Genomic DNA, 26,603 nt, shown 5'->3' on the forward strand with positions numbered 1-26,603 from the left:
AGGTCGAATGCCAGCCAGAGCCTGATGACCGACCTGTCCACCACGGTGCAGACGCTGCAAGAGTTCGGTTGGACCATAAACATTCCGAAGTCGACTCTGTGTCCTTCGGTTCGCCTTCCCTATTTGGGGATGGTTCTGGATTCTGTTCAGGCGAAGGTTTTCCTACCAAAGGACAAACTCCGGACGCTTCAGGACGAGGTCAGGGCCCTCAGGGCCAATCAAAGCTCGTCCCTCCGGACATGCATGAGATGTCTGGGGTTGATGGTCTCAGCCTTCGAGGCGATCCCCTTTGCCCAGTTTCACACGCGAGGTCTCCAGGCGGAGGTTCTGGCCAAGTGGGACGGGCGTCCGCAGTCCTTGGATCTGCGGATCTCGTTGAGTCACCGCACCAGAAGGAGTCTTCTGTGGTGGCTCCAGTCCCCGACGGTGTCGGGGGGCAAGTCTTTCCGTTCGTTGTGACGGTTGTCACCACGGATGCCAGCCTGTCGGGCTGGGGTGGTGTCCTGGGCGTTCTGTCCGCCCAGGGGACTTGTTCGGAGGAGGAGTCCTCCCTTCCGATCAACATTCTGGAATTGCGAGCGATAAAGCTTTGCCTTCGGCACTGGTCGGAACGGCTTCAGAGCCGTCCAGTTCGGGTTCAGACGGTGGTTTACATCAACCATCAAGGGGGCACCAGGAGTGCCCAAGCGGCTCGGGAAGTGGCCGACATTCTGTCTTGAGCCGAGACGCACGTCCCAGCGATAACGGCAGTTCACATTCCGGGGGTGGAGAACTGGCAGGCGGATTATCTGAGTCGCCAGACCCTGGACCAGGGCGAATGGTCCCTTCACCCAGATGTCTTCCAGATGTTGTGCGCAAAGTGGGGTTCCCCAGATGTGGACCTGTTCACGTCTCGTCTAAACAACAAGCTGGAAAGGTTCGTGGCAAGGACGCGCGACCCTCAGGCGGACGCCTCGGACGCGCCCTGGCATCAGTATCGTCTGATGTATGCCTTTCCACCGATTCAGCTGCTGTCCAGGCTCCTTCACAGGTTAGCCTTGGAACCGCACACGGTGATTCTGGTGGCACCGGACTGGCCTCGCCGGTCTTGGTACGCAGACCTCGTCAATCTGGCAGTCGACGCTCCGTGGCGCCTGTCGCTTCGAGAAGACCTTCTGTCTCAAGGGCCGATATTCCATCCTGCTTTACAGTCGCTGGCTTTAACGGCCTGGCTGTTGAAAGCCAGGTCCTGAAGGACAGGGGTCTCTCCCCTGAGGTCATTCCCACTTTGATCAAGGCTAGAAAAGCCTCTTCGGGAAAGATTTACTACCGTACTTGGAAAGCATACTTTGCCTGGTGTGAGTCCAAGGGGTTTTCCCCTCGCTCGTACTCGGTGTCGAGAGTGTTGGCTTTCCTCCAAACTGGAGTGGACCAGCGTTTGGCGCTGGCCACGATTAAGGGCCAGATTTCTGCGCTGGCCGTTTTTTTTCAGAGCCCTGTGGCGTCAAACTCGTTGATCCGCACCTTTGTTCAAGGGGTGCGCCATTTGGCCCCTCCACGGAGGGAGCCTTTGCCTCCGTGGGACTTGAACCTGGTTCTGTCCGCATTGCAACATGCTCCCTTTGAAAAGATCAGGGAGATCTCGTTGCCTCTGTTGTCCAAAAAGGTGGCCTTTTTGGTGGCGATCACGTCGGCTCGCAGGGTGTCGAAGCTGGCGGCTTTGTCCTGCAGCTCTCCCTACTTGGTGATTCACAAGGATAAGGTGGTCTTGCGACCTAACCTGTCCTCTCTGCCGAAAGTGATCTCGGATTTTCACCTTAATGAAGAAATTGTCATGCCTTCGCTCTGCGCGAAGCCGAAGCATCCTAAGGAGGTTGCCTTACATTCCTTGGATGTTGTCCGGGCGATCAGGGTTTACCTGTCGTCCACTAAACCTTTTCGCAAGTCGGATTCCCTCTTTGTCCTTCCTGAGGGACCTCGGAAGGGCATGGCGGCGTCGGCTGCGACTATCGCCAAATGGATTAGACAAACCATTGTGCAGGCCTATGCCTTGAAGGGGTGGGTTCCCCCCTTCCCTGTAAAAGCGCAGGTCTTTGAGTACGTCTTGGGCTTTCCGGCATCAGGCTTCTGTGGCCCAGGTGTGTAAGGCGGCGACTTGGTCGTCCGCTCACACCTTTTCAAAGTTTTATAAGGTGGATGTTCAGGCATCGGCCGATGCCTCCTTTGGCCGTAAAGTTCTCAGTGCGGCAGTGCCTTAAGGGCCCTTATTTTTGGGTCCTTGGCTGTTGGGGTGTTTTACCCCTGGGTTACTTGTTTTTTCCTGGGTTGTTGCTCCTGTTGAGCATGTTTTTCCTGTTGCCCAGTTGGTTCTCTTACTGTGTGTAAGGTTCCTTTCTCTGATGTGGGTACTGCGTTGCCTTTTTCTGCGGCTGCGTCTCCCACCCCTCAGGTCTACACTGCTTTGGGACATCCCATTGGTGAAGACTTGTGAGTGGGCGGCGACTGTCGGAGGACGTAAGAAAAAACGGAATTTTTGTAAAATCTTACCGTAAAATTCCTTTCTCTGAGTCCTCCGACAGTCGCCGCCTCCCGCCCCTCTTTTGGGGTTTTTGTGTACTCTTACTGCTATGCTACCAAACTGAGTTGGGAATGCTGGTGCAGGGAGGTATTGACTAAGGGGACAGCCCATAGGGGTGTGTCTATGCTAAAAGCTTTTGTTATTAACAAATCTTGTTCCTAGCTACTCCTGCAGAGCAAAGGTCAATACCCATTGGTGAAGACTTGTGAGTGGTCGGCGACTGTCGGAGGACTCAGAGAAAGGAATTTTACGGTAAGATTTTACAAAAATTCAGTTTTTTCTTCCGTGTAAAAAAACGGAAAGGAAGGAAAATCGGATGTCAGCGGTGTCATCCGCTGACATCCGCAGTGCCATATACTTACATTATGTCCGCATATCATCCGCAAACGGATGGGATGATATGCGGGCACATGGAGCGGATGACAGAAATCTCATCCACTCCCTGGAAAAAAAAAAAAGTCCCGCAGTGGACCTTTTACACGGAGCGGCCGTGTGAAAGAAGCCTTAGAGATGCTATGAGAACCATTTGTTGTGTCCAATTAAATTAGCAATCTGACAAATAGTTAAGGCATAGAGTTCAGTTTTGAAATTGAACAACTGTGTTGTATTGATGGGAGATTGGTTGCTTTGAAAATCTGGCTCGCTATGAGAAAGGCTGCTCCAAGTTATTTAATTCACATTTCCCTTTGTTTCTTTTCTTTTTTTTTTTTGAAAGGCATAGTGACTTTGGGGTTAATTTACTAAAACTAAAGAGTGCAAAATCTGGTGCAGCTTTGCTTGGTAGCCAATCAGCTGCTAACTTCAGCTTGTTCAGTTAAGCTTTGACTGAGAAAAACCTGGAAGCTGATTGGTTTCTATGCAGAGCTGCACCAAATTTTGCACTCTCCAGCTGTAGTAAATCAACCCCATTGTGTGCTTCCCAGACTGTTAGGCTGGCCATACATGATCCAATTTTCTTACAATTTTCTGTCCAATTTTCTTGAAATGTACCTTCAAGTATGTAGTACGAAGGCCTGCCTAATTAGATACAAGTGAATGTGTTGTTTAGCTTTGACCTCACATTATGCGGTTTGTGGTAGATCTAACAGAAAATTGTACAACAAAAGTTGAACATGTATGGCCAGCCTTAAGGGCCATACACACTATAAGATTTTCTGAAGACTTTTTCCTTCAGATTTACCTTTTCTATGTAGTGCAAGGGCCTGCCAGATTGCATACAAATTAAAAGTGTTTAGGTTTGACCTCATATTATCTGGTTTTGGTAAATCTAAAGGAAAAAGTCTTCAGAAAATCTTATAGTGTGTATGGCCCATTAGACCCCTTTCACACGAGCAATCCGATCAGATCCGCCTGTCAGTTTTTTAGGCGGATCTGATCGGATCCCCCATGCATCCCTATGGGGCAGCGGATGTCAGCGGAGACATGTCCGCTGACACCCGCTGCCATCCGCATCTGATCCTGTCCGTGAAATCCGGACGGATGGAAACCCTATTTTCCATCCGTCCAGGGGATCGGATTGGATGGGATCGGATGAGAGCGGACAGGCGGTCCGCTCTCATCCGATTCCCCCATAGAGATGCATAGGGCTCTGACATCTCCCTCTCCGCACACAGAACGGAGATGGAGATGTCACCTTCCTGCTCAGCGGGGATCTGTGTTTACGATCCCAGCTGAGCAGCACGGATCCGCCTATAGAGGCGGTCCGTGTGAAAGAGCCCTTATGAATAAACCAACTTTTGCTGTGGAGTATTCAGTGAAGGAAGCTTGCAAAGAAAAATTGTAAATAATTGGTGTGCAAAGTTACATTAGGCTCCTTTCACACTATCCGTCCGACGGATTCCGTTTTTCTCAGCGGGGGATCGAGCCGCCGATCCCCTGCTGAGCAGAAGGATGACAGCTGTGTCTCCGCGCTGTGTGCGGAGACACAGCTGTCAGTTCCCTATGCATCTCTATGGGGAAATCGGATGGGAACGGACCGTCTGTCCGTTCTCATCCGATCCCATCTGATCCAATCCGCTGGACGGATGGAAAATAGGGTTTCCATCCGTCCAGATTTGACAGATCGGGTCGGATGTCAGCGGACATGTCTCCGCTGACATCCGACCCCCCATAGGAATGCATGGGGGGACCGTTCAGATCCGCCAAAAAAAACGGACAGGCGGATCTGAACGGTCCAGCTGTGTGAAAGGGGCCTTAATGAACCAAGATATTGCCCCTCTTTGTGTAAGCAACAGAGTGAGGGTCAGACTCACAGCCTCATGATCGGACCATGGCTTTTAAATTATGAATGCCGGGGACACCTGTGAACGGTATGTATTGTGCATTAACACGTGGTTGATGTAAGAAAACATGCTCTGAGGGAAAATGTGTGTGTGAAAACATGCTGCAGAACATATAGGATACATTGTAGGATACTTTTCCCTCCAAGAGCCAGCTAGGGGATGTTAAGATAGTAAATTGTGAAACCACCTAGCTGAGGTCACATCAGGTGGGGAAATTGCTGGGATTCAGGAATCATGACCGTCTACATGAGGATGTAGCAGTACATTGGAGTCTCCACAGAGTATGGCAGTTGAGACCCTTGAGTAAGTGAATTATAAAAAAAAAGCCTATTTAGCCCCAATTTGGGGAATAGTAGATAGCAATTGTTAAAGAAGTGTCATGTAACGCAGCCACCAATATCAAATATCAGCCTTAGGGATGCTGATTTGTTTACTGCAAGAAAATTGTAGGCTGTCAGAACGTTCTTCCCTTTGTTTCATCATGGCTTATGCAGTATAAAACTGGGAATAAGTAGTGTGCAAGAAGATAGATGTGAAGTTTTGAGAGATGTACGTTTCTTGTAAGCAGACATTTGCATGATATGTTTTAAAATAATAAAAGATTTGCACTTTTTTGTTAAGTTGGTTAAGGCCTTAAGTATTCAGGGAAATGAGTGTTAGAGACACTGGCAAGGTACCTGGTCAAGGAACTGCAAGTGGTGTAAGGGGAATAGAGCGTATAAGTACAGTACTATCGAAAATAAGGTACAAGAAATAGGATTGAGGGCAGATTGAGAAGGGGGAAAAGGGAGGAGGAAAGAGTTTAGAGAAAAAAAAAGGGACCCGGATGTGAAAATATTAAACATTTGCAGTAGAAAATGTTACTTAAAGTTGCTTAAAGCAGACCAGGTAAAAAAAATATAATGTTCCCTTATTTGTAAGAACCCTATATACTAAAATGCAGCATTACATAATTTTAGCATCTTTTTGTGAAATTTTAGACCTGTTTTTCTTTAATTGTGTAATGTTGCATTTTATCATGGGGTGGGGGCTCTTTCTTCCCTACTCTATCCAAAAGTTATATACATTTTATCAGGGCTTTTTTTTCTCAGAGAATAGGTGCTGGAACTCAGCTTCCTTGCCCACAACCCCACCCTAACTCCGCCCACAACCCCAAATAGTCGCCAAATAGTGGGTGTGATCAAGGCTTAGAAGTGCGTATCGCAGAAGGTGCAAGATTCAGAAGAGTGAATCACACATTACCCCTCTCCCTGAACATACAGCCCCCTCCCTGTACATGTTACCCCCCTCCCTGTACATACAGCCCCCTCCTTGTACACATTACGCCCCTTCTGCACACATTACCCCCCTTCTGCACACATTACCCCCCTCCCTGTACATACAGCCCCCTCCCTGTACACATTACCCCCCTCCCTGTATATACAGCCCCCTCTCTGTACAAATTACCCCCCTCCCTGTATATACAGCCCCCTCCCTGTACACATTACCCCCTTCCCTGTACACATCAGTACCCCCTTCCCTGTACACATTGCCCCCCTCCCTGTACATGCAGCCCCCTCTCTGTACAAATTACCCCCCTCCCTGTACACATTACCCCCCTCCTTGTACATACAGCCCCCTCCCTGTACACATTACCCCCCTCCCTGTACATACAGCCCCCTCCCTGTACACATTACCCCCTCCCTATATATACGGCCCCCCTCCCTGTACACATTACCCCCTTCCTGTACATACAGCCCCTTAACTGTACACATTTCCCCCTCCTGCACACATTACCCCCCTCCCTGTACACACAACCCCTTCCCTGTACCTACAGCCCCCTCCCTGTACACATTACCCCCCTCCCTGTACATACAGCCCCCTCCCTGTACACATTACCCCCTTCCCTATACATACAGCCCCCTCCTTGTACACATTACCCCCCTCCTGCACACATTACCCCCCTCCCATTACATACAGCCCCCTCCCTGTAGACATTACCCCCCCTCCCTGTACATACATCTCCCTTCCTCTACACATTACCCCCCATCCCTGTACATACAGCCCCCTCCCTGTACACATTACCCCCTCCCTGTACACATTAGCCCCTTCCCTGTACACATTACCCCCCTCCCATTACATACAGCCCCCTCCCTGCACACATTACCCCCCTCCCTGTACACACAACCCCCTTCCTTGTACACATTACCCCTCCTCCCTGTACACATTACCCCCCCTCCCTGTACATATAGCCCCCTCCCTGTACACATTACCCCCTTCCCTATACATATAGCCCCCTCCCTGTACACATTACCACCCTCCTGCACACATGACCCCCCTCCCTGTACACATTACCCCCCTCCCTGTACATACAGCCCCCTTCCTGTACATATTACCCCCCATCCCTGTACATACAGCCCCCTCCCTGTACACATTGCCCCCTTCCTCGTACACATTACCCCCCTCCCGTTACATACAGCCCCCTCCCTGTACACATTACCCCCCTCACTGTACATACAGCCCCTTCCCTGTACATACAGCCCCCTCCATGTACACATTACCCCCCTCCCTGTACACATTACCCCCCTCCCTGTACACATTACCCCCTTCCCTGTACACATTACCCCCTTCCCTGTACACATTACCCCCTTCCCTGTACACATTACCCCCTTCCCTGTACACATTACCCCCTTCCCTGTACACATTACCCCCTTCCCTGTACACATTACCCCCTTCCCTGTACACATTACCCCCTTCCCTGTACACATTACCCCCTTCCCTGTACACATTACCCCCTTCCCTGTACACATTACCCCCTTCCCTGTACACATTACCCCCTTCCCTGTACACATTACCCCCTCTCTGTACATACAACCCCCTCCCTGTACATACAACCCCCTCCCTGTACACACAGACCCCTCCCTGTATACATTACCCCCTTCCCTGTACATATAGCCCCCTCCCTGTAAACACAACCCCCTCTTGCACAGATTATTCCCCTCCCTGTACACATTACTCCCCTCCATATTTGTTGTACACCATTCCCCCTCTTTTGCACATTACTTCCTCCCTGTACATACTTCCCCCTCCTTCATTGATTACGACTATACACATTGGCCCCCATCCCCCTCCACATTATGCCACTTCTTCACAAAATCCCCCCCCCCCCACCCCACATTCTCTTTTACAATGCCCAATCCCCTTCACTGAATATTTCTTAGCCCAGCAAGGGTTAAAGCTGATGCTGCAGGGTGCTTTCTCCACTCAGCTTAGCACTGGGGATTCTCACTTTCAGAAAGCTTTAAATCACCCACAGTGACAGTCTGCAGTGCTCACGTTCCTGACATCGAGGGCCGACCTGCTGACCTGTCTAGCTGCAACTTCCCAAAGTACACATCCAAGGATGACAAGGCTGATCCTCAGACACCATCAGAAGTCAGACAAGTGCTGATGCAGGTCAGGGCAGCTCACACTTACCTGTTGCTGAACTTGTTCAGACGTGCTTCCTTCAGGCTCTCAGCCATGCTGGAGGGGGTAGGCGGAGCCAAAACTGACTAGGCGTGGAGGAGGAACAACTTCCTCCTCCGCTCTGCATGCTGGGTCCTCTCCTTGGCCTCATAACGTGACGTCATTGGTTGCTAGACGCCAAGTGGCAGGCGATTCTAGCAACCAGTGCTGGAGGCAGCAGAGAGGCCAGCGGACAGTGCAGGGCAGTGCCGTTGCTCCTGATTTACAATAAATGTGAGTGACACAGCTTTGGCGCCCCCCATCTGCGGCAGCCCTGGAGCCCGGAGAGGACAGGGTTGCCAAAGGTTCCGGAACGCCATTCTGCCGCATTCTGGCAGAAAAAAAGCCCTGCACTTTATTATTAAAATAAAGAGTAATTATTGCATAATGCTGTGGGGATGCAGGTTCAAACTACTGTAGAACAATATAAACCAGGTATGTGTATATAATCTGTTCATGACTGCCATTCTTTTCTGAATGTTGGTATAGTGTCAGTTTGGATTGCATTTATTTTTTCAAACTAAGGCTTGGGTCCTAAGTAACCCTTGAATTGAAAAATGCCCCTTACTGTATACTGGTGATGGTCAGTAGAAAGAATTTCTCCCTTACCATGACGGGTAGAATATGGCCTCTTGAGGTTGGTTCAAAGTAGCCTTTATCAAACTTTTTTTTCCAGAGGAACCCTTGTTCTAATGTCCAGGCTTCAGGGAACCCCTAGTAAGTTTGGTCCATCGGAAAATGACCCTTACATTAGTGGTGGTCAGAGGGAAGAATGCCCATCTTATAGTGGTGGTCAGAATGCCACTTTTGCAATCATGTCGCTCACTCTGCCAAGTTGCGTTGGATCTGGAACTATGCAAGCACCATTTGATGGGAGGTCAGTTAGCCACAGCTCAAGGAACCTCTGGAGGAGCCCTAGGGTTCCACGGAACCCTGGCTGAGAATGGCTGGTCTAGAGGGTTGGAGATTTCCACACAGTGGCAATATGAGTTTTTGTAGCAATGGAAATTATTGTCTTAGTTTATAACTGTTGTTCAAGTTTGGGTGTTTAGGAGAAACATTTTTGGTAATTTAAATATTGTGGATAGCATAGTAATTTGTAGATATTTCTCGACAGTGACATTTTGAAAAGGGATTGTTTCTGCACTTTTCAGCACTTTTATACTACAGTACATAGCAACAAGTTCAAATTATTGATCTTCATAGATCAGCATTTCCCGAATGGAGGGTTCCACAAGAAACAAAATTGGGGTTCCGCGGCAGTTTGCCACATCCAAGATGGCTGCCTCCTTTTTTTCCCCGGAAGGTCAGAAACAGCAGAGCTCGCGCAACAGCGATCTCATAAGAGATCGCGGGAGTGTGATCTTAATCCCGCCCTGCTGCCAGCCCTGCCATCAGCCAGCCCGTCCTAGTGCCTGCCCTGCTGCCAGCCCTGCCATGATCAGCCAGCCACTTAGAAAGCTCATCCATGAGAGAGCCTGCCCAGCAGTGAGCCAGCCAGCCCTGCCATTGGCCATTTTATATCACTTGTGATAGAGAGTGGAGTTCATTGCTAAAGCTCTGTTATTGTCAGATGGAAATCTCTGTTAGGTAGGCTCTGTTAGGGACATTGAAATTCTCTGTTAGGGACATTGAAATTCTCTGTTAGGGACATTGAAAAGCTCTGTCAGGGACATTGAAAAGCTCTGTCGGGGACATTGAAAAGCTCTGTCAGTGACATTAAAAGGCTCTGTCAGTGACATTAAAAGGCTCTGTCAGTGACATTAAAAGGCTCTTGTCAGGGACATTGAAAGGCTCTTGTCAGGGACATTGAAATTCTCTGTCAGGGACATTGAAATTCTCTGTCAGGGATATTGAAAGGCTCTGTCAGGGACATTAAAATACCCTTTGAGGGATATTGAAAGACTCTGTCAATGGCATTGAAATTCTCTGTTAGGGACATTAAAAGACTCTGTCAGCAATTAAACCAGATATAAAAAGAATTTGCCAGCAAAAGAGAACATTACACTCTGCTCATTAAAAGGTTTGTGCTGCGCTACTCTACGGCACACATTTTTTTTGTTGGGGTTCCAAAGTTTTGCTATACCATGTCAAAGGGATTCAGGGGAAAAATTAATTGGGAAACCCTGCCATAGATAAGACTCTGTGTGGAATACGTAAACTTTAAAGTGGATGTAAACCCTCTCCTACCCCCAGTAAGGTGAATAGCCTCAGATGATACACAGAGATGAAACAAATCTCCCTATATAAGTTTTGTTTGTATATCTGCTGTCTTCAGCTTTATATACTGTTTAGAAAGTATGGATCGTGTTAATTTTTTTTCCTTCCGGTTTTTTTCCGGTTTCAGCTGTGTGAGTGTAGTCTTGGCATACACTGTGTGACAGCTGATTGAGGAAAGGCACACACCCCCTCCACATAGGGAGAGGAAGGAAGGAATGTGCAGAGCTGTGCTGTGAATAGACCAGCTCTCAACTAATCTATTTATAGCACCCACCCCAATACAAATTTTCAGCTGCTTTTATCTCCTGTCTCAGAGAACTTGTCAGAAGTTATCATGCTCAGAAGAACTCCTAAGCATAAAGACACGGGACCTAGGGCTTTGGAGAGAGAAAGTAAACACTACAGATATATATGTGCCCAGGTCAAATTGTATGAATCGGGTTTACATCCACTTTAAGTAGTTGCACACACTAGTGAGGTCCTACCCATAGCGGGGGTTTGTTTAGGTCTGCTGTATGTGTGCATTGGGGTTTTTTTCTTTGACAACATTGTAGAGATTTTCCCTCATTGTGATGCCTGTACAAGTTGTAGTGGGGTATGAGCATGTTGAACACTTATCCATGGGATCACAAATATACCTAAAATGTTTGGTTAGAAAATGATGTGCACAAAGTATTATGCCTAGTACACACAGGGAGAGAATCAGATTAAAAATACCGCTTTTGAAGCGATCGTCTGATAATCTGAACATTAGTACACAGCTTTCAAGACCCGAACACGATCGTTAATGCGAAAATATCCGAAAGGGCTAAACACAAAAATGTTTCTCGTACGATAACAAAGCGCACAATTTTTGTGTAATTAGTATAGGCCATGCATGCTTGGAAATGAAAGAATAAATTACAATACATTACATCACTTCACTTCCGAAGTTGTATTCTGTTGTACGAGAATTTTCGTAACTTTAATAATCTATTGATTTTCGATATGAGACTAGCATGCGAAAGAAAACGGATGAACATTCGTATCATATCATGTGTACTAGACTTGAGGCCTCTGTATTAGACTTATTTTAAATACATAGTAGATAGCTGGTATTGTTGATTTAACAGCTGCATAGCTATGGCCATAGAATTACTATTGTCAACCATTTATATCTAGTTTTAGTAAAAGTTTGCATGTGTGTAGTTATAATGATTTCATATTCTTTTTTGTAGCTAATCCCCGAAATTTCTTCCTTGTCATGGTTTACCACCATTGTGCCTTTAGTTCTTGTATTGACCATCACTGCTGTTAAGGATGCCACTGATGACTATGTAAGTGTTGCCTGTGTTTTTTGTTATTGTCAGATCTTGTCAGATCTTGTTTTGTAAAGAATTTTTTTTTTTTTATATGCAGAGTTTGCACATTATACATGTATTTTTTTAATGTTCTCTTTAATTGCATGTCAGTTAACATTTACTAGGGATGTTCAGCGAAACACTTGAAATGTCTGCTAAATCCCAAAGATAACAGTGGAAAATGTGTTTTGTATTGACACCAATATTGGAATAAGGAGAAATTGTGAAAATGTATGGATAAATATAGTTGGCTTTTTTTCCACTATGCAGAAGTCCAATAAAATAAGTACAAATTGAGGGGTTATGTTAAGGCAGAGAAAGTACAGCCTCAGAGCAAAAAACATCCAGAAACCATTCAACAAAAACAATATGATTCAGATTGAAAATACTTTATTCATCCCATAGGGAAATTATGTGAAATAAGTGAGTCCAACACTATGCACAAATATTTAGAGGGTTTTGCCTAGAATGTTTTAACCTGTAATCCTGTTCATCTGCATGGCAAATAATACTGCAGGCAGCCACTAGGTGGCACTGTAGACTTTGCTGTGATTAATAGTAATCAACGAATAAGGGAATTTTGGGCAGTGAAAAAGTAGGAAACAAACTAGTGCTTGTTGTCATTGATGAAGGTCTTAGACTATATTATTTTTCTTCACTCCATAGAATATATTGTACGTTAAAAAAATATACACATACAAAAGCTTAGACTGTATTATTTGTCTTCACTCCATAGAATATAATGTAAATTAAAAAAAATATACACACACAAAAGTTATTTCACCACTTTCAAATTATGCATCGCTATAAATAGTAGAAACTCTAGTGAATATCCAGTTGACATTTTTTATGCATGCAATACAGAAGACCCCCCCCAAAAAATGACAAAAAAACTAAACAGTTTGAGTATGCAACCATAAGTAATCACAGAATGGTCTCAAGGTCTCACTGTCTGCTAATAAGGCTTCATACACATGGCTGTACAGGGGCTATACAGTGTGCAGAGCCGTGGTAATAACTGTCATAGGACATGCATCTGCTGCATACAGCTGCCATTTGAAATGAATTAGAAGATGTGGTTATGCGCCCTGGGATGCATAAAGCACCTAAATGCAGACAGAAGTACTGTATGCTCATTTAATGTTATGGCAACTCTAATGGGGGTTTTGGATGCTATTAGGTAGCTATTGGTGCTATACCCACTCAAATATGGATAAATCAATGATCTTTTTTAAACTTGGCACATTCCTGCATCCCCACATCTCTTGCTCTTTTTCAATGAAAATCATCAGGTTCCAGGTTCACAATCCTGGGGTGCAATGCTAATGGGATGTGTTATACACTCATTGGACCTGAACAGGATTCAAATCTGTATGTTGGAAATGCTATTGAAGTACCCTGCTTGATCCCGATTATGAAACTGGTTGGTTATGGGCCACCTACAGGAGGAGGATGTTATGTGCAAGTAAAAAAAGTCTTAGACCAGTGGTCTCCAAACTGTGGCCTGGGGGCCTGTATACAGCTTTCTGCTTGTCTTTATCCGGCCCTTAGAGCACTATTCATCTCAATAACTCAAGGCACTATTCTGCCCACTGACAGCAGCAATGAGGTATAATTCCTGCCACTGACATCAACAACAACATACACTTTCTCCCAATGACACCAAAGATGGAACACTGTTTACTCCCACTGATGCCAGAAAAAATTTCTATGCCCACTGGCCATGGTCTGCCCTGCCCCCCCCCCCCCTAAGTCTGAAGGACAGTAATCTTGCCCTTTGTTTAGAAAGTTTGGAAATCCTAGCTTAGACTGTAATACTTTTTATGACCCAGACAGAATTTCATGTAAATTTAAAAAAGGAAGAAAAAAAATACTTAGAAACACACAAATGTTATTTCACCACTTTCAAATTGTATATCCTGAAAAATAGTAGAAACTCCAGTAAATATCCAGTTGACATGTTTAATGCATGCAAGACACAAAATAATGATTATGCTTTCCATTGGTGAAACAATCAATACAGACATGTATTAAGACCCCATAAAATGACAAAACCAGTTTGTGAGTATGTACCTTAGGTATTACAGAAAGGTCTCATTATCTGCTATTAAGGCTTCATACACATGGCAGCACAGGGGCTACACAATGTGCAGAGCCTGGGTAATGACTGTCATGGGACATGTTTCTGCTGCATAGAGCTGCCTATTGAGATGAATTAGAAGATGCTTTTATGACCTGGGGAATGCATAAAGCACCTGCATGCAGACAGACTTATGTCCTGAATACAGTGTGCTGTGGGTATCTGTGAGTCCCCCAGGAGAGTGATATGTAGACTGTGCATGCTGTATGGTTCCTGTACAGCCGAGTCCATGAAGCCTAAGAGTGGCTTTATAAAATGGAGCAGAGCCCTGTAAACTGTATGCAGATACTATTCATTTACAATAGATGTTTTTCTAAATTGCAGTTCCGTCATAAGACTGATAATCAAGTGAACAATCGTCAGTCTCAGGTTCTTCTCAGTGGCAGGTGAGAACATCAACAATTATATTATACAACAGTTGGTGGAATTAATTTTAAAGCTATAGCTATTTCTGTGCAAAGTGACCAGGTGGAACAATATGAAAATGTATTTAAACAAAAAAAAATACCTAAAATGTATTTAAATATATTTCTTGTAGAGGTTAATATAACACTAGTGTCAAGAATTAACCCAGATTGTGTATCTATAACAGATGGATAATTCCAGGCCAATGACAAGTGCATGCTGCTAGGCACAGTAATGACTGATTAGCAATATCATGCTGCCATTCTTCATTTAAAGTATATGAAAGTAAATAAATAATTGATTTTAAAGACAATTCATGCTGAGTGATAACAATCAGCCACCTTTGCTTATTGTTAAGCCTCAAGTGCCGTGTTATACAAACTGCTGTATTATTTGAATCGTCTCTCATTCACCAGTTCTACTTGGTGCTTTCTACAGACTACTGTGCACTGACATGCTGTTCCTCAAGCTTGCCATACATGTATTGAATTTGGCCGGTTCAGCAGGGACCAGACAAATTTAGATTCATGTATGGGCACTCTAGTTGAACAGAAGTCAATCCACTGATTGACTTCTGTTAAACCTGGCTGTTGGAAAATTTCTACTCGATCAGTGCTACAGGCTAAAGCCTGCAGCGCTTATCAGTATATTCTGATAGCAGGGAAGTCTCATTACTGTCAGAATACAAAGGCACAGCAGGGAGGATTCCCCAATCCATCAAAAAGAAAAAAAAAAAAACCTCATTTATCTATGACCTGTCTCAGTGTGCTATGGTAAAATGCTCCCAAGTCTGCATCTTACCGCTGCTCACTGCAACACATCTCTCGGCTGTGTTGCTGTGTGGGCAGGGCACAACAAAAAACATTTATTTTTCTCCTATGTGTTCCAGCGGTGACTGGCCTTTATCTAGTGCAGAAAGAAGCCGATCACCGCATTATTTGTAAACAAGCCCTTAGGCCCCCTTCACACTGATTCGGTGCGGTTTGACCGCACTACAGGTGTAACTCAGTGTACCGGTGAGTTTGGTTCAGGTTATCTGTACTTTTCCATTTAGTTCTGTTATGTCCCAATGCAAGAGTTTTCGTGTGCTTTCAGAAAGTGCACCAAAACTGTGGAACATAATAGAACTCTATGGGAATGTGCAGCTAACCAGCACCAAACGGTACACTGCAATAAAATCTCGGTGTGGTCAAACCGCATCACATCAGTGTGAAAGGGGCCTTAAATGTACATAACTCTTGTGGTGTCATTTCGGTTTAAAGTGGCGTTCCACTCATTTTGATGTTTATTAAAAGTCAACAGCTACAAAAAGTGTAGCTGCTGACTTTTGGAAACACACACTCGCCTGTCCCACGGTCCAGCTAGGTGGCCGCCCAAAGTCTTGCTTCCTATCCCTCTCCTTCACGTTGCAGGCATTGCAAATGTGGGCACCCACCTGTGACAGCTTGCGGTTTCAAAGCCGGGTGCGCTCTGCACATGCGCAAGCCGTGCAATGCCTCTCCATTGGTCGGCAATCTTCGGGGACCTGTGATGTGTCCTAGAACATTGCATGGAGAGAGGGGAGAGGAGAACTAGGCGGCTTGAGCAGAAGTGGGAGCAGGTACCTGTCAAAACTAGGTACCTGTCCCCCCCCCCCAAGAATGACATGCCAAATGTGACATATTTGTGGGGGGGGGGGGGGAGTGCTTAACGCAGAACTTTCCCTTTTGGGTGGAGCCCCGCTTTAACGTCTGAATTATTACACTAAATCAAAAAAGGATGAGGCTTGGAGTAAGATATGGTTCAGTTTGAATATTCCTAGCTAAATAATAATACTTTGCATCAAGATAATTATTAAATAGTGTATACATTGTCAAAATATATATGTTTTAAAGCCCTCTTAAATCTCTATTACGGTAATGCAGCTGGACTGTACATATGGTAATAACTATTGGGTAACCGCTACTTTTTTTTTTTTTAACACTGTTATGTTCTGCAGTAAGGGTTAGATTACCCTAACAGTACAGGAGTTTTGATTTGTTTACTTCGCACACAAAGCAGCATCCCAGCTCTCCAGCAGTCTGACATGCCTACCTGAACACTGCTGAAATCAACAGTGCTCTCACTCCTTAAAGGGGGGTGGACTTGTTGGACTGCTGGAGAGCCGAACCGCTGCAAGGTAGTTTAACTCTTGCATTTACCAAACTGCCAAAGCAACTAATATGTAATAAAGGTACAGTTCTGTTTTCATATTCAGACAGAGTAATAGCAAAGGATATTATCAAACACTTTGCAGCATTCTTTCCCTGAAGCATACTTTGAATGCCTGCTGACTAAATGTCCTTGGAACACATAAGTGTGCACACATAGGTTGACCTGTGTGCCTGGGCACACCATAATCACCCTGCACTGTGCAGATTAGCCCTGCTTTCTGGCTGCAGAGAAAGGGACTGGGGAATCTTTGTTCTCAGTTCCTTTCTCTGTCTCAAACTGAGACATCAGGGGTCTGTTTTAGATCCCTGATATTTCACAAAAGCCCCCCAACGAGACTCAAAAAGAGACTAAAATTCTTTTTTTTAAAATCAATACAAATGTAAATAATAAATTAAGATTAAAAAAAAAACTACTGACATGCCCACAGCTATATATATATATATATATATATATGTGTGTGTGTGTGTTAAAGAAAAAAAAAAAGAAATGGTCTCACATGGTTCCATGTACATACCTCCATCCCGATTCATACTAGAAAAAAGAGAGAAGGTGCCCTTGGGGTGGGACTTTGAATGAGGTATGCACATTCAGTGACCATAGTACAAAGATGGTAAAAAATGACAATTTTTATTTGATGTAGTTGCATATGAATGATGACAACAATAAAACAACAACACAATGGGCATGCGGCATAATAGCATCAACAATACACATGAATAACAATATCGATAAAAATGTGGGTTGCACTCATATATTGTAGTAACTCGACGCGTTTCGTGAGTCTTCAGTAAGCTCACTCATCAGGAGTATATATGAGATAAATTGTCTAAAAATGAATGAGACAGTAAACAACATGTTACTATATATGATTGAGGAGTGTGATATTGTAACATCTGTACATGAACAAAAATGAAAAAGATCACACTCACACATGACCCAAAGATAGATGGTGGATGCGTGCTCTCACGATGCGGGGGCTGTCATGGTCTAACCCGGGAGCTGACAGGACTTGAACCATTGGCGAACACGTTGGGGAGACAGGAGAGGAATCAAGATTGTGGAAAATGAAGCTTCTGCTTGATAGCGAATTATAGGCTGAAAATAAATGAATATGCATCTCAATGGAGTATATAATTACATTGTTTGTATCACTAAGTGATATCCAAAGGATCAAGATAAGTATAATTGTATAATAAACTGCATAATGAGTCAGTCCAAGTAAATATTATATGAAGCAGGGACCAGTTGCCTCTAGAAATATAGAAGGATCAAGATAAGTATAATTGTATAATAAACTGCATAATGAGTCAGTCCAAGCAAATATTGTAGGAAGCAGGGACCAGTTGCCTCTAGAAATATAGATTGTATTGTATGTAGTTCAAAATTAGATTTAAAGGGTAAGATACTATATCCACTTGGTGATACATAAAAAGTGAATGGGGTGTGGTAAGAAAAGGGGGGACCAAGGTGAAAAAAATTAATTAAGAATGATATAGAAGAAGCAGAGTGGAACCCAAAATAAATGGCGATGAGTGATAATAAAAAACATGTAATGATTAGTGAATCCACTTGGGAATGGGTGAGCAAGACAAGGAAGGATGAGCCTCAGAAAGGGTGAAAAAACTAAAGGGATGCAGGGGAGGTGAAACATCATGAAAGGACCCAAAGAGGGAAAGAAAGCGAAATGGCAGCAGAAGAGATTGTGAAAGGAGACCTCACCTGAAAACACAACGCATAGGCACCTGGCTCTAGTCCTAGAACGCCATGTGGAGGATGGTGGAGGCAGGGGTGCAACCAGTGCATCCATGCTGTCCAGCGGTAGAAGTCAGCTTGTGCTGGCAACCGCAGCCTCAGATTGATTTCACCCACCAAAACATACGTGCACCTGTGACGGTGCTCGTACGTTGGGGGGAAGGACATGGTGCTGATATACAGGTGGCCCCGCCCCCGAAGGGGAGGGGGCAGCCAGGGAGACTAAACTTCCTGTTCGTATATCGCAGCTCCCGGGAGAGATACACAGCCACCACCAGAGGGCGCACAACCAATCCATGGGTTGTATAAATAAAATAGGGTAAAAATTGTAAATTGTATGCAGCCATAGGCCTGTGTGTGTCACAATGGGACCGTGTGGGACCGACAGCGGACATGGGTGTCTTCCACCCGGGTACTATTGAAAGTAAGCAAAAGAAATGGTCTCACATGGTTCCATGTACATACCTCCATCCCGATTCATACATATGTGTGTGTGTTGACCTTAAAGTGAACAACTCAACACCAAGTTCACTATATGGACCCCTTATGTATTTATACATGTTGATCATATCCCCACTTAATCTCCTCTTCTCAAGAGAGAATAAATTCAGTTCTTCTAATATTTTCTCATACAGTAGCTGAGGTCCTTCATGCCTCTTATCAGTTTGGATGCCCTTCTCTGCACTTTCTCCACTTCCCGGATATCCTGTTTAAGAACTGGTGCCCAAAACTGAACTGCATATTCCAGATGAGGTCTTACTAATGATCTGTACAGGGGAGAAATGATATCTTTCTCTCTGGAGTCCATGCCTCTGTTAATACAAGAAAGGACTTTGCTTGCTTTGGAAACAGCAGCTTGGCATGCTATTATTAAGCTTATGATCTACCAGAACACCCAGATCCTTCTCCGCTATGGATTCCCCCAGTTCTACTCCGTCTAGTATGTATGATGCATGCATATTCTTAGCCCCCAAGTGCATAACTTTACATTTATCAACATTAAACCTCATTTGCCACATAGTTGCCCAATGAAACAGTGCATTGAGGTCAGCTTGTAAGTTGGAGACATCCTGTAAAGAAGTTATTCCACTGCAAAGCTTGGTGTCAAAGACTGAAATGCTACTTTTAATCCCAGACCCGATATCATTTATAAAGATATTAAAAAGTAAGGGTCCCAACACTGAACCTTGGGGTACACCACTGATAACTTTAGACAATTCAGAGTAAGAATCATTAACCATTACTCTCTGAATTCTATCTTTTAGCCAATTTTCTATCCAATTATAAACCGATCTTTCCCAGTAGACTTTACCTTACACATTAGCCGTGTGTGGGGAACTGTGTCAAATGCTTTTGCAAAATCCAAGTATACTACATCCACAGCCACCCCTCGGTCCAAGGTTTTACTTACCTCCTCATAAAAAGAAATCAGGTTTGTTTGACAACTTCTGTCTTTCATGAATCCATGCTGTCTGTTGCTAAAAATATTTGTTTCCAGCAAGAACTCATCGATGTGGTCTTTTATTAAACTCTCCAATATCTTCCCGACTATAGAAGTTAAACTAACAGGTTTATAGTTACTTGGTAAAGACTTTGATCCCTTTTTTAAATATAGGCACCACATTGGCCCTACACCAATCCAGTGGTACTATTCCAGTCCTTAACGAGTCCCTAAAAATTAGGAAAAAAAGGCTTAGAAATTACAGCGCTCAATTCTTTTAGGATGTGTGGGTGGATGCCATCTGGTCCAGGCGCTTTATCCACCCTTATTCTGTCTAAAATATTTCTGGACCATATCACTTTTGAGCCATTGTGGATCATTTGGGGCTGTGTCAATACTGTCCTCATTATGGCCATGAGCTCCCCTATGCTCCTTTGTATACACAGAGCTGAAGAAAGTATTTAATACATTTGCCTTCTCTTTGTCCCCAGTTATCCACTCCTGATTTTTTTGTAAAGGGCCTACATGTTCAGACCTAACCTTTTTACTGTTAATATATTTGAAGATTTTTTGGGGTTTGTCATTCTATCTTTTGCAATCTGTTTACTATCTTTTGCAATCTGTCGTTCATTTTGAATTTTTGCATCCCTGATTTCCTTTTTACATATTCTGTTATATTCTTTGTAACAATTAAACAATGATAGTGTTCCCTAATTTTTATATTTTTTTAAAAGCTCCTTTCTTATTTATAGCTTTTTTAACTTTTGCTGTGAGCCACATAGGTTTTATTTTTAGCCTTTTAAACTTATTACCCATGGGAATATACTTTGCAGTGAGTTTGCATAAAGTATTTTTGAAAAACTTCCCATTTTTGTTCTGTGCTCATCGATGCCAATATTCCCTCCCAGTCTAAATCCTGGAGAGCAGCTCTCATCCTCGGAAAATTTGCTCTCTTAAAGTTAAGTGTTTTTGTATTTCCTGTATGTGTTTTTTGCTTACAGCTAACATTAAATGAAATCATATTATGGTCTCAAAACCTCCTGCTCTCTAGCTCCCTCATCACCTCCTCCCATGCTCGCCTCCAGGACTTTACCAGAGCCTCACCAATCCTATGGAATGCCTTACCCTTATCTGTCTGATTATCTCCTACTCTATTAGCTTTTAGACGATCTCTGAAAACCCTCCTCTTCAGAGAAGCCTATCCTACCCACACCTGACAACTGTGCCTCCATTTTCTCTATCAGCTCATCCCCCACAGCTATTGCCTTTTGTTTCACTTGACCCCCCTTCTAGATTGTAAGCTCTAACGAGCAGGGCCCTCTAAATCCTCCTGTATTGAATTGTATTGTAAATGTATTGTCTTCCCGCTGTCGGCGCTATATAAATCCTGTATAATAATAATAATCAGTGGAATCTTATAGACGATACCAAATCAGTTTGAAATATGCAGCCCAAACACTTGAGCTGTAACATTTAGTGGAGAAGAAGATGGTTGGTATTTTATTACCTATTTGTATTCGTGCATTTATCTTGCATAGAAGGTCTCTCTTTTTTTTTTAATATTTTTTTATTACTTGGCTTATTTTGCTGTATTCCAGTAAACAAGTGTATCCACTGTAATAAGAGGATGACTGTGATTAAGAGAAGTTATTGCTGGGATTAAGCAGTGTTTTCACAGTAGAAGCAATAATCAAATTGCTTTGTTACCCTTATCTATTTTAAATCATTCATAAAAAGGAAAACAAAATTGGGAAAGATATGTCTGATTTTCTTTGCCTCCTACAAAAATTCTCATAACCAGTACTTAAATACTCCATCTCCATAGATAAGAGACATAACCTCCATAGCATAATTTCTACAGAATTATTTGCCACTAAACAATTAAATGATAAATTAACACTCTGGATGTGGCATATATGCATTTAAGGCTATCATATTTCCTACTTTTTGGGACTTCTAACCTATCCTAAATAATTATTCTGTAATCATTTCATCAGTGTCTACTCCTTTGCTGTAAATAGCAGTCTTTTTAAAACCAGTCAGTTTCAGGATAACTGTCAATTATTGTCATTGTCCCAGTCTGTACAACCCTTTTTGCTAGTGTAAGGAGTCCCTACCTCCCCCTGTAACATACTCTAATATTTAAGCAGCTGAGGACATTAGGTGTGCTGCATGCATAAAAATAAAGGTAAACAAAATAGGCAGTGTGTACATAGCATACCTTGTCCCTGTCCCCCTGCTTGCACAATGCCTGTCAATTTTACTCCGTAATACACAGCTGGTGTAGCTGCTGACAAAAATAAAGCATTTGAACAGTGTTTATAAATACTGTTTAGAAGCATGACTAAGGCCGTGACCTGAAAGTCCCACGACTTACGGTGCGAGTTTGCCAGGCAACTTCCTGGCAACTTGAGTATGAATTTGATGCCACTTTTAGGAATGCCTGGGTAATCGAATCCAAAGTCAGATCTAAATCACAACAATATAGATGAGGATCCGACTTGGAGGTGACTAAATCTATCTCATGGTTTGTAGACGCTATACCCTTTGCACAAACCAACCAATATACACTTATTGATATTTTTTCACCATAAATATGTAGCAGAATACAAAGTGGCCTAAATTGATGAACAAATTAGATTTTTTTATTTTTTTTTCTTATTGGGTATGTTTTATAGCAAAAAGTACAAAAATATTTTTTTTTTTTTTCAAAACTGTCGGTATTTTTTGTTTACAGCGCAAAAAAATAAAAACCGCAGACGTGATCAAATACCACCAAAAGAAAGCTCTGTTTGTGGGGAAAAAAGAACATATACTTTATTTGGGTACAGCGTCTCACGACCATGCAATTGTCAGTTAAAGTAACGCAGTGCCGTATAGCAAAAAATGGCCTTGTCATTAAGGGGGTAAAACCTTCCGGGGCTGAAGTGGTTAAAGTCTTTGGGCACAAGTCAGATAGAAGTCGCCTTGAAGTAGTACAGGAAGCTTTTCTAAAGTTGAAGCGACTTTAGTAGTACTAATTAAGACAGCTCTCATTGACTAACATGGGAATTCACATGTCATGCAACTTAGGGTTTCACAAGTCAAATCCCAAGTCGCGACAGTGTGAACCAAGCCTCAGGGCTTGTTTCCACCACAATTTCTGTGTTTCGGATACATGTTTGCATTCACATTTTACACGCCTTTTTTGATTCCTTTTCGAATGCATTCCATTGCGATTTTTTTCCCTATCCTTTTGACACTTGAATAATCTTTATTTTCATTCTGCGGGTTCCGGTACTTTTCGGTGCGTTTACTTGCGTTTCAAGCAAAAACAATTCAGAAGATTGTACTTTTGTTGAAAGCACTGGAACTGACCTCTTTGGTGTGAATTTGGGACATTTGAATACATGGCACACACTGTGCATGCATTCTGGAAGCAGTTTAAAAATGTGCTGGAAAGCAATTGGTGTGAACCAGACCTCAGATATCCAAAGTAATCTTACTGTTACTTTTTATATAATTCATGTGTGAATCAAAGGTTGCCCTTTAATCAGGATCAAATTTACTTTTTAAGCAAGTAAAAAACAACAATTGTAGATAAAATGTGTTGCTTTTTAAACCTTTATTAGCCCTTGGTTAACTATAAACAGCCCTAATAACACATTCAAATAAAAAAAATGCAGCGCCAATCAATCAATGATCATAAATGGCATGAATAAATAATTAGATGGTAAATAAAGTGCATAAAGTGAAATAGTACTCCAATAAAGTCCTTTAAATTATCAAATAGTCTATATTAAATAACAAAAAAATAATAAAAAAATTAATGAATAGGTCTTCAGTGCTGAATAAATATAATGTGCTGGTGCTCACTCCACACTCTGGTGATCCGTGTGATAATGTGCTAAGTAGCAGCTCACCTTAATGTCTGACTCCTCTATCACAATGAGTCAGACAAGCTTTAGCATACAATATTGCCATACACCTCCTTCTTCCTCCAAGGCTAAAGGATGCAGGATCTCTGACAGGAATCTCCAGCTGAAACCATCAGTGTTCTATCTCCTCCACCCTCCTCAGGAGCGGGACACGATCAATAGTAGTGCATATAAAACAAAGGGACACTCCTAATGCTCTCTGTATATTTATTTGTAAATGAAGACGCATAAAATAAAACTCACATGAATGGTCACTTAAGCAGTGCCGGCTGCAATAATCTCTTCAAACTCGGCTGGGATGCGGCTTCCATGCGCAGGCTCCGCCCCCGTACATGTTACGTCACACCTGTAACTTCGTCAGGGGGGTGGAGCCAGCACAAAGATTATGTCAATATATTTAGAATACCAAGGAAAGTTCCCGCCCCTCGAAACCTCCTCACATAGGTACTCCTTTCTGATATTGCTCCACTATTTTGGGGGGCATTGGGGGAATTGGTGATCCTCTGCCCATCTTGACTTCTGAGAGACACTGCCACTCTGAGAGGCTCTTTTTATACCCAATCATGTTGCCAATTGACCTAATAAGTTGCAAATTGGTCCTCCAGCTGTTCCTTATATGTACATTTAACTTTCCCGGCCTATTATTGCTACCTGTCCCAACTTTTTGTGTAGCTCTCATGAAATCCAAAATGAGCCAATATTTGGCATGACATTTCAAAATGTCTCACTTTCAACATTTGACATGTTATCTATATTATATTGTGAATAAAATATAAGTTTTTGATTTGTAAATTAGTCCATTCCTTTTTAAGGCCTCTTTCACACGGCCTCTCCGTTTTTTTTTGTCCGCTGCGGCACTTTTTTTTTTTTTTTTACGGACACGGATGACACTCGTGTCATCCGTTCTGTATGTCCGCATATCATCCCATCCGTTTGCAGATGATATACGGACATAATGTTAGTCTATGGGGATTGCGGATGTCAGCGGATGACACCGCTGACATCCGATTTTGCATCAGTTCCGTTTTTTTAACGGAGGAAAAATAGGGTTCTGTTCCGTTCCAAAAAACGGAACAGAACTGAAAGGACACAAATCGGATGTCAGCGGATGGTCATCCGATGACATCCGCAATCCCATTGACAAGCATTATGTCTGTATATCACCCGCAAACGGATGGGGTGATATATGGACATACGGAACGTCCGTGTGAAAGAGCCCTTACTCACAATTTGTACAGTGTCCCAATTCTTTTGGAATTCGGTTGCATACTCTTTTTTTTTTTTTTTTTTTGCAGTTATACTATATTTTTAAACATGCTCTGATAAAAGCTTGAAAAAATGTTTTTAAAATGATTTACTGTATAAAATGCTGGCACCTGTTTGTAGTTTTAAAACGTTTCTTATGATGGATCTGCTTCAATCTATGATAATAACCAATTGCATTTTTCCTGAGTCTGGAACAGCTACTGATATGCATAGTACTTCAGCCTATGAATCCGATAACGAGAATTATTTTTTTATGTGCTGATTTTTTACCTGATTAAGGCTTGCCATACATTATACAATTTTCTTACAATTTTCTTGAAATTTACCTCACCTACGTAGTACTGCCTAATTGGATACAAGTAAAAGTGTTGTTTAGCTTTGACCTCATATTATGTGTTTTGTGGTAAATCTAATAGAAAATTGTGGAAGGAAATTGAACATGTATGGCCAGCCTTAGTCAGGTAAATATAGAATATTACATTTTAATAATTTGTATTCTTATTTTTAGACAGCAGATGGAATGTTTAGCTCAAGTAATTGATTTAAAGCAGTGACTCATTCCCGTTTTCAACACCTTCCTGTTGTGTACATATGGCTTATGTGGAAGCTTTTAATTATAAAGAGAGGGCCTGAAGGTAAACCGCTTCTGTTGTGCTCACTCTTTAGTAAACCCATACTGCTGAGTGAATTCTGTATCATTGCTGCAACCTGTGTTAAATGTTTCTAAAAGATTTTATGTAAATCATAACAACTAGATATAAAACATCAGTTAAAGCCCATCTTCACTTTTTACTCAAATTGCCCCCCCCCCCCCCCCCCCGGACATTTAAAACACTACTCCCTCCACGCTCTACCACTGCCCTCTGTATCCTCCTCTATTGCTTTTTTATTTTCTGGGTTGGATGATGCCCAGTGTCAGCCACTTCTTGTGGGACCAGGCCATCATAGACACACCCCTAGGGGGTGCATCATTACGCAGCCTGGACTCACAGTACAATGCTGTATAGAAACGTTACTTGAATGTCACAACTTTGGAGCTGCTCTATGTAAAGCCCACTAATGCTGGAGGAGGACCCACTGATTATGTAACCACTCGGAAGACACCTTGCATTAGGGAATGTATGTTAAAATGTTTTAAATGTTGTTGATTGAAGGGAGAGTTTGGGGGTGAGGAAGAATTAAACATTACCACTCCCTGCTTACGCATGAAAGCTTTTTATTTCAGAAGAGACCTCTCCTATTTCTTTTTTAATGAATGATTATTTGTCAAAATAGTAAAGCTAGGGGGGAACTCAGTTGGATCTAGAACAATCATTCTTATTGCTGCTTAGATGTTTCTTCTCATCCTGTACAGATCCTCCAGAATTTTCCAGCTTGATGACAAACTTCTGTGATTGGCAGTCCCAAATATCATAATATTTAAGTTCTTGCTAAATTTTTTTTTAAAGTTCTGCACTACATATTTTGCAGTTGTAGACCTGTTGCAAAAATAACATCGTGGGTGACTGCCTTCAGTTGTTTTTTCTGAATCTTTGAAGTATTTTGACAATAGAACTCATAATCCTAAAATCCTTGTGAGATTAGTTGATGAATCACTACCTTGG

General features: G+C 42.9%; 1 protein-coding gene across 2 annotated transcripts in view; it reads left to right on the forward strand.

Annotated features, from left to right (window-relative positions):
• ATP8B4 (ATPase phospholipid transporting 8B4 (putative)) overlaps positions 1 to 26,603 on the forward strand; it is a 648,069-nt gene that overhangs the window by 220,279 nt on the left and 401,187 nt on the right. For both annotated transcript variants that reach the window (XM_082254031.1, XM_082254032.1), the window contains exons 6-7: positions 11,763 to 11,861; positions 14,350 to 14,411. In XM_082254031.1, the coding sequence (XP_082110157.1) occupies positions 11,763 to 11,861; positions 14,350 to 14,411 (161 nt within the window). The remainder of the gene's footprint in view (positions 1 to 11,762; positions 11,862 to 14,349; positions 14,412 to 26,603) is intronic.

The sequence above is a fragment of the Pelophylax lessonae genome (genome assembly GCF_965119305.1).
Source record: "Pelophylax lessonae genome assembly, chromosome: 4".
Taxonomy (NCBI): domain Eukaryota; kingdom Metazoa; phylum Chordata; class Amphibia; order Anura; family Ranidae; genus Pelophylax; species Pelophylax lessonae.